A 15,543-nucleotide genomic window follows, 5' to 3' on the forward strand; every position below is an offset into this window, starting at 1 on the left:
TTAAAAAAAAAAGAAAAAAAAATCACAGTGAGGCCGACCCCTGGCATGGAAAATTTCAGCTCCACCCATTGCAATTTAACTTTCAAAATCTGGCACTACATTTAGCACTAACTATTCCAATGTCTCCAAACATTTTCAGTTTCTTTATATAGCAGGGATATTCACTATATAAGCCCCTTTGTGGCATTTTCAGGGCTTTTACATTAAGGATGTTAGAAATAAATATCAAGATGAATGAAGCAGAGTCTGGCACTATGATCCAAAAGCTCATACCATTTTTTGTATCAAATAAAAAAAGGCAGGATTTTCCAGTGCAGTTCCCTTACAGCTGTTTTAACTATATATCTATTGATGTGTTTTTTAAAAATCACATAAAAATTAAGACAGTGAAAGATAAAAAGGAGGCCTGTGTTTTATCTTTCACCTTTATCCTTACTGAAGTCCAGGAATATTTCTATTAACTCTAGTATTGTAATCATGCTGCTCAGCTCTCTCTTGGTAGAAATGACATCCTCCTTTCACAGCCACATTAACTTTCTTCTCACTTTTATTGGTGTGTATTACTTAAATCAGAAATGTAGAATCATGAAACTGAGGTTATGGAAACTGGCATTTAAAAAGGAATCCTACATTACAATAAACTGCTTTCCCTAATAGTTTTGTCTCTCATTTTGAGTTCACCCAGTGTCCCACATTTGGGCCTTGGTATGTGAAGGGGCCGTGCTACCAATATTCTCCATAGGAAATAATACAACTACTTGGGAAACCTAATGGCCACTCAGAACGTAACTCCAAATGCTATAGGTTTTTCACATTGTTTCCCAGTGCAAAAACAATGATTTAGTCAACTAGGACTCCTATTTTACTTAGCCTTCCTTGAATTACCAACCTTTTCCACTTCTAAAATGTTGATAATTAATACATTGCATCACAACATTTATTACACCTCACTCAAAATAGATAAAGGGGGGGGAAGTAGTTCTATGTGTGTCACCCTGGCACACCTTATTCATCACGGTCACGTAATTAGGATATGTTTTGTACAAAGTATGCCTTGTGAGGTATCATTCTAAAAGTCTTGATCTGCTAGACATTAATATCTTGTTGAATTGTAGGTGCTTTCATCGTATGTGAAGTTAGGAAGTTAGGCTAAATATGTGTTACTGAAACATGTTGTGAGGTTGAAAACACCCATAAGCAGCTTTTCAGGTACAACAGCAAAAAGGCCAAACAATGTTAATGGCTTATTGAGGAAATGCACACAAGCACAAGGACTACCCCAGGAACTGTATACGATAGAAACTTCTCAGACATAGCACAATACAATGGGAACAGTTTGACTCGGGTCACAGCAAAAGAGCTTTCCAGTAAGTGGGAAGAAGATATAAAAGGGGGAAATGTCATCATGATGGCACCTCACGCTCCCTACAGCACACCTGGAAACACCTGAGGAACAAAGACTGAACTGGGGGAAGTGATGGTCCCAGGCTAAAGGGATTTCTAGCCCGTGTATGAAAACCTGGCAAACCCAAGCTGCAAAGCCAAGGCAGCTTGTGCCTTAAGAATCTGCTAGCCTGTTTATCGCTCAGGGTGAGAATTTGCTAATTCATCTAGTGTGTTCAGCTCAATTTGCGTTTTTGTTTATTTACTAGGTCATCTGCTTTGATCTGTTTGCTATCACTTATAATCACTTAAAATTTCTCTTTTGTAGTAATAAACTTATTTTATGTTTTAATCCAAACAGTGTGTGTTTGACTAAGGTGTCTGGGGAAAATCTTTGCTTGGTTACCACAAGTGTGCATGGTCCTCTTCACATTGAGGGAAAGGCAGACCAGTTATTAAACCCATATACTGGCCTAATTTGACCAGGGCAGGACGATACTGCTCTGGGGTCCTAGGCTTGTGGTTAGACAGCCTGCATGTAACTGCAGCTGGGTGTGTCCCTACCTGTGTGAATGCTGATGAAAGTGCAAGCTTGGAGAGTTTCGCAGCTTGTCACAGCAGCACAGTGTGAGAGGGATCCCAGGCTGGTGGGTCAGAGGGCTCAGTGGTACCCCAATTCCTGGTGGCACCCCAGGGGGAACACGTCACACTGCAGTTGTTGTAATTTTGTGATTCTCAGTATGGGAGATTCTGGTCTTTTCCCCAATAAATTAACATCCCCTCCAGTGAGAAATTTCAACTGTCCTGAGGCATATTAAACACAGAGGATATGAGCCTGGCTGTCTTGGAGGGTGGGGTGGAACTCGCAGGATTTTAATAATTCAAAGTGCAATGGCTTGCTATATCATCACCATCCTTTTAGTGGTGTATCAACTCTCCCCCTAGCTACACAACGTGAAGCAAACACAAGGCTTTTGCAACCAGATCTTTCATGAGGTAAAAGGATGTACACAGCAGGAGCTCACCAGGAAATTTTCTCATGCTTGCATTCTGACCTCTTCTATAATTTATCTCTTTCTATTCACTGATCTCCTGCCTTTGATGCCCATATGGGAAGAAAAGCAACAAGCTTGTCCCCAACTGAGAGATAGAAACCACAATTTTCCAGTTATACATCAACACAACTATGGCTTGGTTATTTCTCCTTTCGGTTCCCAGAGACAACAGATCTCCTTCTCCTGTGTCGCTGTTTGAAAGCCATTTTAACTATTGTTCTTAGCCTGTGCTTTTCTAAATGTAGTATTAACCTCCAAAACAACCATTTCTTTCATCCAACATGTTCACTTTTTCCACCTCAGTAAAATTATCAACTGGCACAGAAGAGGGAAGGAAAGAAGAGGAGCTACCGCTACCTTTCTCTGCATAACTGTGGTGCAATGAGCTGGCCTATAATTACTATTGCTTATTGTATGTGCTTTGATCGTGTCTGGAGGCAATTAGGGACTCCAATCATAATCACCTGGTGAAAATATTCTTTGAGGGGAGCTGAGTGAATTGTCAGGCTCTGCTCTCCAGTGCGTATGGGTCACTGTCTCTATCCTGGCCCAATGTGGAGGAGAAGCCCCGGTGAGTGTATGACCCAAGGATCTTTTGATACCAACTGGCAGAGGGTAACGGGGTACATAAGGGTTACAGAGATTCCCTGGGTCTGGTATCTACATACTAGTCAGCCAAAGAATGCCATGTAAGTTCTCTAATGAAAGCCTGTGTCACACTCATCATAGTGAGATGCATGTATGGACAATATGTGAGGAGCTATGGATAGATACTACAAATTATGTTCTCGAGGTCTGTATGTTAAGGCAGGTCACCAAAGGGTGCCCCATATACTCCTGTCAGGAGTGGGGGTAGAGATGTTTCTCTCTCCCTGGCTGGTCATGTGAAACTGAGTGTTATATGGGTCCCAAGGGATCCCCATTTACAGTCTGAGCAAAATGCTAATCAGTAGATTGTGGGGGCTTTAAGAACTAACAAGAACAGCAGGGCCTATTTAGGAGAAAATAGAATGAACTTTTGGAACTATACCTGGGATGCAGATGAATCCCCAGTATTCCTTCAGTCTGTGAGGACAAGCCATCAGCAGGCTTGATCTTATGAAAGAGGGATTTCAAACAACCAGATTGAAAATACTGGGAAAAGGAGTTGGGAGTAAACTATCCTGTAGAAGTTAAGTTTAGGCTCTAAAAAGCATGTTATTATTTTGTTTTATATATGACCATTTGTTTCCAATATTCTTACTTTCCATCACTTGAATCTCTGTTCTTTGAAGATAAACTTATTCTTGTTTTCACTATAAAAATATCTAAGTGTTGTGTGTTAAGTGGAGTGATGATTTGGAGTTAAAACTAATAAGCGGGGGTACTGTTCCTTCAGGAGTGGTGAAATCTGTCAGTCCTGTGAGTGTTCAGTGGAACGGAGGCTTGGCATTCCACAGGAACACTCAGAGGGTTCTGGGGTTGGTGTGTGCTTATTGTTTGTCTGCAGAGAGACAGCAGAGACTGTGGGGCTGAGAAGGGAGTACTTGTACTGCCTGTGGCCGGGGCTGTCAGGGAGCTGATCCATGGCTGGTACAGATAGTTCTCTTTCACATCAATGTCTCTTTCACACCACCCTGGGTACCCTTGGGACATGTCAGAGGTGGGTGCGCACCCTCAACTCGCCCCGGCAGTGGCATGGCTCTGCGCTCCAGCCCATTGGCTCTTGCTGTGGTGGGCTCCTCCAAATGTGGGAGGGCTAACCATCTGCCCACCCCAAGGAGACAAGGAGGGGGAGTGTAGAGGAGGATGAAAACAGTCACCAGCCCCATGTAACACCCCAAAGTGAAGATGGGATGCTTTAGCCAGGGCTAAAGGGGTGAGGGACCCTGCAGGGAGCTCCTCGGGGAGCCATAAGTGCCTGGAGCAAATGAAGGATGGAAGAGGGGGTTGGTGCAGTCAGGAAGTGGTGACATTTGAGGTGATCTGTACGGTAGATGGACTTGGGTGCTGGTGGCAGCAGAAGTGCCCTGGGGGGGGAGGAAGGGGTCATGGACTGACAGGGCGCAGGAGTGAAATAGGAGGTTGGGGGGAGCGAAGTATTATTTCGGGGATTGGGAGGTTTTAAGAGGGGAATGAGCAATGGTGGGGAGGGTATTTGGGGCTTTAGGGAATGGAGGGAGGGATTAGGCAGGGTCATATTTCATGGGGGTGTTGCTTGGGGCAGGTTTATGATGTATTGAGTTTATTGGGGAGATGAGGGTTGGTGTAGTGGGAAGGCGGATGGGTGGGGCTGTGGCAGAATAATGTGGTTTGTAGAGTTTGGGTTTATGTCGGGGGCAGGAGAGGGTTATGGTGTTTATTTGGGGATGGGGCAGCAGGGAGCTGGATGAGTTTAAGCAGTGGTTGAGGGCTAGGTCAGGTATAGGTGGATTATTTGGAGGGGCTGTGGGAGGGGCAAGGGGCTAGGAGCACAAGGAGCTCTGTGGTAGTGCCAGTGACCACAGCTGGCCGTAGCTGGGTCTGGCTTCCCTCCTCCACAGCCCCTTCCCCCCATCTTGACAAAGCCCTGGCTGGGATGATTTAGTTGGGGATTTGTCCTGCTTTGAGCAGAGGGGTGGACTAGGTGACCTCCTGAGGTCCCTCCAACCCTGATATTCTATGATTCTCTTCTCCTCCTTCTGTCTCACCGCTCCTCTCTCCCTCATGGACACCAGCCCCAGCTCTGCTGGAAGGGAAGGGACAGACTTGTCACCACCATGCCAGGAATGGGGTCTGGCTCGCTGGGCACTGAACACACTCAGGACGGACTCTGCCGCAGCTCCCTGCCAGGGCCCTGTAGATCCACCTCACCGCCTGCCACTGGGCTCCAGGGACTCTCCTTGCTTGTCCTGCTGCTGGGCCACCCCCTAGCAACATAGCTCACATTTGTTGGCTGAGTCCCTCTAGCCCTAGCTACCTGCTGCCTATAACTCCAATGGTCTAACTGCTAAGCACATGTAGATGGGTGCAAAAATGCATGTCTTCCAGTGACTAGACTCTGCTTCAGAGAAATAACCCTATTTAGGACAGCACTCAAGCATGTGCTAAAGTACAATTCTAAAACGGGATAGACTTATGCCGTACTTTCCCAGATCAGGACCTTAAACAGGTTAAAAGTATAAACAGAGCTGTTCTTTCTAGCCAAAGACAGAAATACTCATTCCTAATGCAGAGTATATGTTAAGATTTAGGAACAAACATTTACCCTGTATTTAAGTTAAAACTGGGCCTAGGAGCACCAACTTCCAACCAACTTAAAATGATCCATTTGTTCTTGAGAGTTGTTTGACTTCCAACCCTCCTAAAACAGCTGCCAGATGGCTCCAGAAAAATATGATAAACATGATAAATATGATAAACAGCTCAGTTTTGTGCCATTTCCAAGTGTTTTATTCTGTTGCTAAAAATGTAAACAAATTAAGAAAAATGCTTTCATGAGTGTATATCAGAAATGGGGTTTGTTGACTACAGATTTTTAAAGATTTTTTTTTTAAAGGAAGAGCAAGATTAGCTTCTTACCCTGGTTTAGGAACAAAGAGTCTACTGACACGTCAGATAATGGGCTGTAATACTATACTCGGAACTGTCTGAAAATTACTGAATGGGTATTTGGAGATCTACAATCATTTTAGATGAAAACATCTATCTGGCAATTGTCCTAGGTGTCAGTTTTCATTTTAGATGCACGGCAGCAATTTGTATTATCAGTGCACTACCTTGCTCACTTGCAAACCTCATTGAGAGTAGATGGGGTGGTGGGGGGCAGTCTTCCATGGTTTCATTTCTCTCTGAGAGGTTTCAGAAGGTAGTTGTGAGCAGCCATTCTTCTAAGACTAGGATTTTCTCATGTGGTGTTTCATAGAGTTTTTATCTTGTGCCCCTTGTTGTTGAATGTGTATATTCAGTCACTGGAAGAATTAGTGATGAGGCTTGGGCTGGCAGTGTTTTCAGTATGCTGATGACACCCAGCTCTTTTTCTGAATTTCATCTGACTCAAATGCTGCCAAATGCCTTCCCTGGGGTTTGATAGGGACGTAAGCCTGGATAAGGACTAGCTGATTGAAGGTGATCTTAAATCAACTTACACAGACTCATTTTGCTGGGTTTAATATGCTTCCAGACAGTATTAAGATAGAAGTGATGCTGGTGAGATGGGGTTAGCAACTGAAGGTATGGCAAAGATCTTATCTGGCCCTTTAACAGAGAATGTGAGCCCACCATTTGTTACTCAAGTTAAAGATCTGGGGCATTACTGGAACCCCAGCTGCTGTTAGATGATCATGTAGCAGCAGTGACTAGGAGATCTTCTTCGCCCATACACAGCTGGTCAAGAGACTGAGATCATTTCTTTTGTTGTGAACCTTGCTACCAGGCTCCAGGCCATTGTCTCCTTGAGATTAGACTACTGCAATGTGTTCGACAAGGGGCTGCACTCTAAATCAATTCAGAAAATGATAATAGGGCAGGAAGTGGCAGCATCTTTGGCAAATGGGCTTTCCTGCTATATGGGGGCACCCAACCCCTTTGGCTTGAGCTTGGGTGGCTAGTCTGAGTCTCTGATGGAGCCCCAACATCCACCCTGCTATTTTTAGCATGCTAGCTCGAGCCCTACTAGTGCGACTCTGTCTACCCAGGATGGGGTGCTCACTCCCAGCTGCAATGTAGACATACCCTTGAAACCTAACACCCTGCCATTGACCCAGCACAGGTCACAATCTGAAATGTTGAAATTCAAAATCAAACTGGAAATGTTGAGAAATTATTCACAAAATATATTTCCCCGTTTTTCATCCAGCTATAGAACTAGTCAGAATGTTTTGAACTTTGATGAAATTTCAAAATTTGAAGGAAAAAAGATTCCAATAATTTCTCCTCTTTAGGCCAATGCCAGTTTTGATCTATAAAGATCTAAAGCGTTTGGGATCAGCTTTGGTGAGAAACCACATCTCTCAGGGTATGGCTTCCAGTGGTACAGCAGAGACACTCAAACTGGAATCCCACCCCCCCCCACACGTCGACCAGCTTTAAAAAAAGGAAGCTGCTGGCAGGGCCTTCTCTGTCAGGAACCCTACACTCTGGAGTCAACCTCTGTCCTTGTTCACAATAGCACAAACTGCTGGCCTTCAGCACATGCTACAAATCAGATCACTTTTCCAGGCTTTTGGAGAGGAAAGGTGAATGCGCTGTAGGCTGGAGTCTGTGGTTGGTGTGACTTATGTTTTTCCATTTGTGGTTTTGGGGAGGCTGCAGTTATTTTTGTGTGCATTGGTTTGATTGTATTTTTAACATATGGCAGAGGCACCAGAACCTTGGTATATAAAAACAGAACAGAAAACTCTCCCTCTTTTGTACAAATCAACATAAATAAACCAACAAACATTGGCATGCTCAGTAGTGCTCATCACATCATGAATTATGACCAGAAGAAGGTCTACTAAGTTGGCTTGGGTTCTTTTCTCTTAAAAAAATAATAGTTCCTCCAAGAAGATGTTATAGGCAATAAAAAGAGTTATTCTTTAGAATATTATTCAAACTCTGAATGATGAAATGCAAAACACAATGCAAGTTTTCTTTTTGATGTCATCTACCACTATTGTGTGCAGTTTAATTCTTCTATTCACTTAAAGGAGGCTCACCGAAAATAAAGACCTGTTTCACAAAGTAGTAAGACTGACAAAGGCCTATTGTCTCTGCAATAGGAAAGTGGAGCAGGCTAGCAACCAGAGGCCCTTCATGGTACTACAAATCATACAGAGGGAAAACAGTTCACTAGTGGTCTCTGAATCCTGAGAGAACCACCAGATGGTTGGGAGGAAATTAGCCACTAGCAGCCTCCCCAGAAGATCTGTGGTGTACTTTGTTAAGCCACGAATGTGTTGTTATTTTACATTCTCTAGATGTACACATATGAGACTATAACAGCGTAAGTGCCAAGCTCAAAGAAAGTGGAAAAAGCAAGCTCCCGATGTTAGCCTCAGTCTGAAGCCCAAATTTGCCCGACATTGTTTTAATAAACAAATCTAGAAAGCATTCCCAAATTTAGCAAAATTTGCCTTTTGTTTGAAAACTCTTGACTTCAGTTACCACCATTGACCTCAAGCTTATCTTTCGTCTCAGAGAGAAGAGTCAGCAACGGAGTGAATCCAAACAAAAGTTTGACATGTGTAGGAGTTAGGTACTGAGTGGTAAACCAAGCCATAAACAAGGCATAAGCTGAGCTGGGAGCAAAATACAGAGCACAAAAAAAGTTAGCTGAGAAGCAAACAGGAGAGTGCAGCATGGGAGCTGTTATGGTAGCAGAGTCCCTTGACACTAAGATGTTCCAAGAAGTGAAGAGACATTCCAAAGTATGAACACCATTTGCCATAACAGTAATAATATTCTGCACTTCCATAGCACTTTCGATCGGAGGCTCTCAAAACACTTTGCAGTCATTGATGAACTAAAAAGAATGGCAAATTAAGGATCAAAATCAGTCTGGTGTGGGACATGTACAACAAATGAAAGAACATAAGGGATACCCATCTTGAAATGTAAACTGCCCTCTCTGATTTGGAGAAAGGATGGAGAGGCTTGAGAGACAGATGAAGCCAAAGAGAAGAAAGCCATAAAGTAAGAAAACTGGAAAGATACAAAAGGGATCTTCAGGATAGATAAGGCAATTTGAGAGAATGCAGAGAATAGCAGAGGCTATGAGAAATGAAGGAAGATGGAGGAATGTGGCTTCAATGAAAACTAAAAACTGTAAGAATAAAAGATAATGCACAAAAGAACTGTTTTAACAGTTTTGCCTGCAGTTGGTATTCTGTCCTCAGACTAAGAACCCAACAGAGATCAGCAGTCCAATCAGTGATCAAGAGGCAAGCCCTGAATGGAAGCCACTAGAAAGAAGAGGCATGTTCTCCTGGGTGGTATCTCTGTTGGGGAAAAGTGGCCCAAGAAAGTGTGGCCAATAAAGAAAACACAATTGTTGCCTCCTAGGGACTAGGACAATAGGTATCAAAGCCAGGAGCACTCTACCAGACACGCAAGAGATAGGAAGGGAAAAGAGATATCTAAGGCCATCCATCTAAGTTAGAAGCATACCTAATAATAACAAACTTCAATTTTATAATGAAGAATGTGATGACTGAGAACTTCAGGGAAGGACAAACAGTGGGCATCAGCAATATGTCCCAGAACTGGAGAGGCATGAAACATGCCTTGACCTACTAGATGCAGTTACTCATGGGGTAGTGAATGTTAACTACAGAAGTACACAATGAGAAAAGGAGGGGAATACATTAATTATAATATCCCAGGATTAGTATTTAGGTAGAACTGATAGAAAAACAAAATTTCTGTCCTGTGGAAATTCTGATATTTCAACATTTGTTTTCATCCCAAAGCAGATGAAAACCTGAAATATAAAACATTTTGTAGAATGAAAAGTTATCAAAAATTTTGATCCAGAAATATCTAAAATTTTCATTCTGGGATAATGTTAAACTCTGCATCTGCCTGAGCTGCCGTGCTGTCTCATGGTAGTTGTAGGTTCAACCCCAATGCCCCCATTCTCCCTATGGGCCATGCTCCCTGGCTAGACTACATCTCCCATGATGCACTGCGGTCTTTTCATGCCCCATGATTAAGGCTGCATGTCTGTCATGGAGGTCATGGATAATGTGACTTTCCATGACCTCTGTGACTTCTGCAGCAGCAGCAGTTTGGATTGTGGGAGGGGTCTCAGGGCTAGGGGTTGGGGTATGGGGCAGCACTTACCTTGGGGATGGAGGGGCTCCCTGGCTCCCACTGGCATGTTCCTGCAGCTCCTAGGTGGAGGCACCAGAGGGCTCTGTGTCTGCAGGCCCTGCCCCTACAGCTCCCAATGGCTGCGGTTCCCAGTCAATGGGAGCTGTGGAGCCGGCACTTGTGGCGGGAGCAGCGCATGGAGAGCCCCTGGCTGCCCCTCCCCTAGGAGCTGCAGGGACATATAGACCTGGATAGGGAGCCTGCCAGCCCCTCCAACCCTCCCCATCCCCCAACACCAGCAGGAGTCCCAGGCTGCCAGCCACTGCCTGCGCCCCCCCAACACCAGCAGGGGTCCTGGGCTGCGTGCCACCTGCCTCCCCTCTAGCACCAGTGGGGGGCCCAGGCCATTCCCCCCCCAGCACCTGCGGTGCCCCCAGACTGCCCCTTCAGAGCACCTGCAGCCCCCTGGCCAAGTTTTAGTTAGGGGTATATAGTAAAAGTCATGAACAGGTCATGGGCCATGAATTTTTGTTTACTGTGCATAATCTGTCCATGACTTTTACTAAAAATACCTGTGACTAAAACGTAGCCTTACCCAGGATACACCAATGAAACTCAGCAACAGATATATTTTCGTTGTAACTTAGATACCTAATTAACATAGGCACTTTTGAAACTGTTACCCTGCACACTGGACCATCCTTCATTGCTCCATATATTAAGAATGCATTTTTTTACTATGATTTAAAAAATGCTATTACCGCTGTTACCTGCAGCTCCCTTGTTTCCTCCTCAGTGGCTGAAGCGTGATATGAAAGGACCTGTGGGATAAGGAATGAAGAAACCGAAGTACAAATAAAAGCATGCACTGTAAAAGCATCTACATTTTTTTTTTTAAAAAGAGAAAAAGGTTGAGATTATGCCTGCAATGCACTGATTTTAATGGAGCTCTGCACGGGCATAGGAATGCTCATCATAGCAGCTTCTTTATATAGCCAGGCCAAGAAAATCTATACATGACCAAATAGCTCTGATTTTAAAAAAATATCACCAAAACCCCTTCTCTGGGGAAAGCTTTCATACCCCATTTCAGAGACAAATATAGCACAGCACAGCTATGACTATGGGATGACATTGTTCCCAAAATAAGTCTCTTTCTTTCATGGGTTTATAACTCAGATGTTAAAGAAAATTCTGTCCTGGATAAAATTTGGAAGAAGAGGTTTCAGTCCAGGAGAAAATATTTTTGTTTTAAATTAACAAAAAAACCCATAATTTTTTAATTGTGAGAATAAAAGAGAGGAGAATGCTACTGTGTTGGGTTCCTTTAAACATATGTGCAACTAAGAGTTCAGTTCTGGCTTTTTTTAAAAAAAGACTTTTTTACAACTTTATAGAATTTTATTTTTTAAATGATAAACCAACACAGTCACTAATGTGAGATGTAAATAAACCACCCAACCTTATTTTTAAAAAGCACTGAAATTACTTGACAGTACGGTTATCATCTGCCCAGCTTGAAGCGACTAACTACATGTTTACATGAGAGTTGTAATGTTTCCTTTAGAAGCTATTGGGTACATAATCCACATTTTAGAAATTTTGCAAACAGTCTTATATACATATTGGACAGATCCAAAGTCTACAAAATTTAAGTTTCAGGCTTACAGTTATCTTTCAAGTAATTCAGCATATCATGTTAGAACCTCCTTTAACACCACGGCCATTAAACCTAACTGTAAACAATTCAAAGGCTAGGACCAAATGACATTTATGCTTAATATATTTTGACGGAGCTCAAGGAAGTTTCAGAAAATCTAATCCTGCTGTTATTGCATATTCTGGTTTGTCTAAAGGACTGAGCCAAAATCATCACAGAAAACCTCAGACAAGAGGACACCCCTAATCCCCCAAACCATTTCCTCTTTCTGTGCAATTGGACAAACCACCTATGTTGATCACTGTAGTCAGTGTGCAGCACGGTGTTTAGGGAAGGCAGCATTCATGTCTACCACTGGATCCCATGAGTACAGTTCAAATACAACAGATAAAATACTACGCATGCAAATACAGAAACAAGCAGCAAATAAGTATAGCTCCTGTTAACACAGTGGGCCAGCTGCTCACTTTATTCATCTGAGTAGTTTCAGGTTGTGAGTAGGGAAAGCAGAATTTGGATCAAAACTAGATTATATAGTGAACCAAATAAGGATTGCCTAGATTTTGAGCTCACCTCTAATGTCACCATCTGCTTGGCCATGGCTCTCTCCACAGTTTCATACATCTGTGTATTCTGGATCCCCAAGCCACAAAAGATGACAAAGGCTTCCAGAAACTGTTCATCATTTCTGTTGAAAGCCTTGATTTTGCTCAAGTTTTCTTCCATCTTATTTACAAGCTGACAAACCCCTACGTCAGGTCACAGGAATGAAAAGAAGTAATACAGCAATTGCTAAAATACCACACTTATGTGAAACAAAACAGAACAAGATATTAGCTCTCTGAATTCTTATAGTCTATAAAACAAATAATCAATGTATTTTTAAAGCAAATATATACAGGACACAAATTAGAATGCTATAAAAGGACTTTACTAGAATTATTTTAATACGCCAAAGAATAAAAACTATACTACTATATGTTGGTCTGTAGATTTACATGTATTCATTAAGATCTACAATGCAGATAGGTAGCTCTGTATAGCCTGCATTATCGTGCAAAATTCTAAAGGGCAGTTTTCTTCTTGACTTATTGTTAAAAGTAATTTAGATAGACTTAATCCCTAAAGACAATTTGTCCTTCAGAGACTAATTAGATTTTTGTAATCATGCCAAAAAAACAGTTTTGAATGTCAGGATAGTGGCACATAAAGTTTGCACTTCCTTATTTGAAACAGTACCGGAAAGTTAAAAAACAAAACAAAAACAGAAAATACTTCAAGTTCAGGCTCAAAGTTCAAGTGTGCTTGCTATGATCTATGGAAATGGTGGGCACCCTGCGGCCCATCAGGGTAACCCATTGGTGGGCCGCAAGACAGTGTTTACATTCACTGTCCACAGGCACGCAGCTCCCAATGGCCACGGTTCACCGTTCCCGGCCAATGAGAGCTGCAGGAAGCAGCGCGGGCTGCAGGGATGTGGTGGCTGCCACTTCCTGTAGCTCCCATGGGCTGGGAACAGCGAACCGCGGCCACTGGGAGCTGCGTGCCTGTGGACAGTCAATGTAAACACTGTCTCGCGGCCCACCAGCGGATTACCCTGATGAGCCACAGGTTGCTCACCGCAGTTTGATGGAGATGTGGCCTCTCCAATAAAGGGCCTGATCAAAGCCCATTTAAGTCACTGGAAAGCCTCCTGTTGACTTCAGTTGGGTTTGGATCAAGCCCTAACTGCAGATGGCTTATTATTAAAAATAAACAGCTATAGATGTAATCACCAAGTTCAACTGACTTTGTTCGATAACATACACACAGAACTTTCTGTGTATATGCCGCTAACATTTTTGACTATGAGGGCAAACACTTGCCTGATCAAATGTAAATAATTATGCCACTGAAAAGTTACAGATGAACCGTTAAAAATTATAATGAGTTAGGAAATGCAAAAATTATGATTGAAGATATAGTTTTGTCATATTGCATATTTTGTGCTTTTTATGCCATACATTTAATAGTATAAACAATAATATATTAAACTATATATTTCACCAACACAACAGGAATACAAAACACTATTTTGGGGTGACACCCAACTAAAACTGCTATTGGAACTGTAACTTTTGCATTTTCTTGCTTCTGGAATTACACCACTATAAATGGGAGAAGAATTTGGATTCCTGACTTTTTGTTTCTTATAATGTGGTCAGAGCCTCAACAATGCCAGAGCTGCTCTCAGCTTCTGAAAAGGGGAATGGGGATGGGGTGGGAATTATAATGGAAACTTTTTGCAACTATATCAAGAGCGGGTGTAATCAGCACCTTTTTAAGGCCTTGTCTACACTATGGAATGTTTACAGAAAATTCCCACCATTGCTAGCAATCTATCATTTTCCTCAAAATCCTCATTTTAGATTAAGGAAAAACAACAAGAAATATCCAAGTCTTGATGTGTCTTCTCTGTAACAGTCCACTCTGAGCAATAATAGCAACTGTAATAGCAACTCTGAGAACAAAATGATTGCTGCACCTATATATGGAATGAGTTCTTTGAAATGTAAAGGTTCTGTACACAGAACAATTTCCAATCTACTTATAGCACAGTAAGTGTCCCTTTTTTGCCAACTTATGCCCTATTATGGGAAATTCTCCCAAACCAGATCCTGCTCTCACTGAAATCAACAGAAATGTTGTAATTGAATTATAAACTCTTTGGGGCAAAACTGTCTTTTTGTGATGTAGGAGTATGGTGCCTAGCACAGTGATTCACTGATCTCTCATTGGGATCTTTCAGGACTACAGCTATATAGATAATACACAACATGAATAAGAATGAATTGGGAAATGGATTGGTTTCCCTCTGTGAAAGAGGAACTGATCTATCACTAGACTCTTTTGAGGGTGTGGGACAATCTCATGGATCTCAGTTTCAACTCTCTGTTTAGTGCTGTTTATGACATTATGCATTTCCATAGCAACTGTGATGTAATGAATAGGGGATTATGACTTCCAGCAGTGACTAAACCAGAAGATCAGATGAACTCTGAAAAACATAGACTTTGTTTTCATGTAAATGCCTCTATTAATAAAAATAGGGGGAGAGAATTACAGTAAATATACTGCATGACATATAAGCCAAAGCATTCTCTAAATAGAATGTTTTTCAAAAGTTTTCCCATGAGGCATCAGTGGGTCCATGCACATCAGAATTAAAGGAGCCCAAATTCTTTTTGGGGGCATACTTATAAAACCACAGAAGGTTTCTATAATGCTCTCAGCACATATTTAAAGGGTATGCAGGCCCAAAAGGAGACCAAACAGAAAGGTTTTTTTGCTTTGTTGCAGATGGAGAAAGCTGCTCTCCCAGAAAAATGTACTGTTCTTGTCAGAGACATTTAGCTTAAAAAATAAAAATATACCTACATAATGCAGCCTGCCTGAGACTTTTAATCATGAATTTGAACAGCAAACAATAGAAAAACCTGTATGAGGAGTTAAAAGTCTGTCCTAGAGCAACAAGCACAGTGAAAAATTCCTAATTGTGCCCAAATCATTTCAATCTTCAACTCAGCTTTCTGTGGATTGGTAGAGTATTCAAAACAAGAGATCATACAGTGCACTACAGTCCCATAAAAGCAGTTGGTATAAAATGTAAATCCTGAGAACTAGACAAGTTAAAGATAATTCCTCTCTGAGGAA

The 15,543-nt window shown here is 42.2% G+C and overlaps 1 protein-coding gene across 6 annotated transcripts in view; it reads right to left on the reverse strand.

Annotated features, from left to right (window-relative positions):
* The window catches only part of PDE5A (phosphodiesterase 5A), a 91,565-nt gene that overhangs the window by 24,981 nt on the left and 51,041 nt on the right, over positions 1 to 15,543 (reverse strand). For 4 of the 6 annotated variants that reach the window (XM_038398508.2, XM_043513092.1, XM_038398514.2 and 1 more), the window contains exons 10-11: positions 12,424 to 12,599; positions 10,952 to 11,011 (exon numbers count right to left, since the gene is read on the reverse strand). In XM_038398508.2, coding sequence (XP_038254436.1) covers positions 10,952 to 11,011; positions 12,424 to 12,599 — 236 coding nt within the window. The remainder of the gene's footprint in view (positions 1 to 10,951; positions 11,012 to 12,423; positions 12,600 to 15,543) is intronic. The other 2 variants (XM_038398510.2, XM_043513093.1) reach the window with 1 other exon arrangement.

The sequence above is a fragment of the Dermochelys coriacea genome, chromosome 4 (assembly GCF_009764565.3).
Source record: "Dermochelys coriacea isolate rDerCor1 chromosome 4, rDerCor1.pri.v4, whole genome shotgun sequence".
NCBI classification, from domain to species: Eukaryota; Metazoa; Chordata; order Testudines; family Dermochelyidae; genus Dermochelys; species Dermochelys coriacea.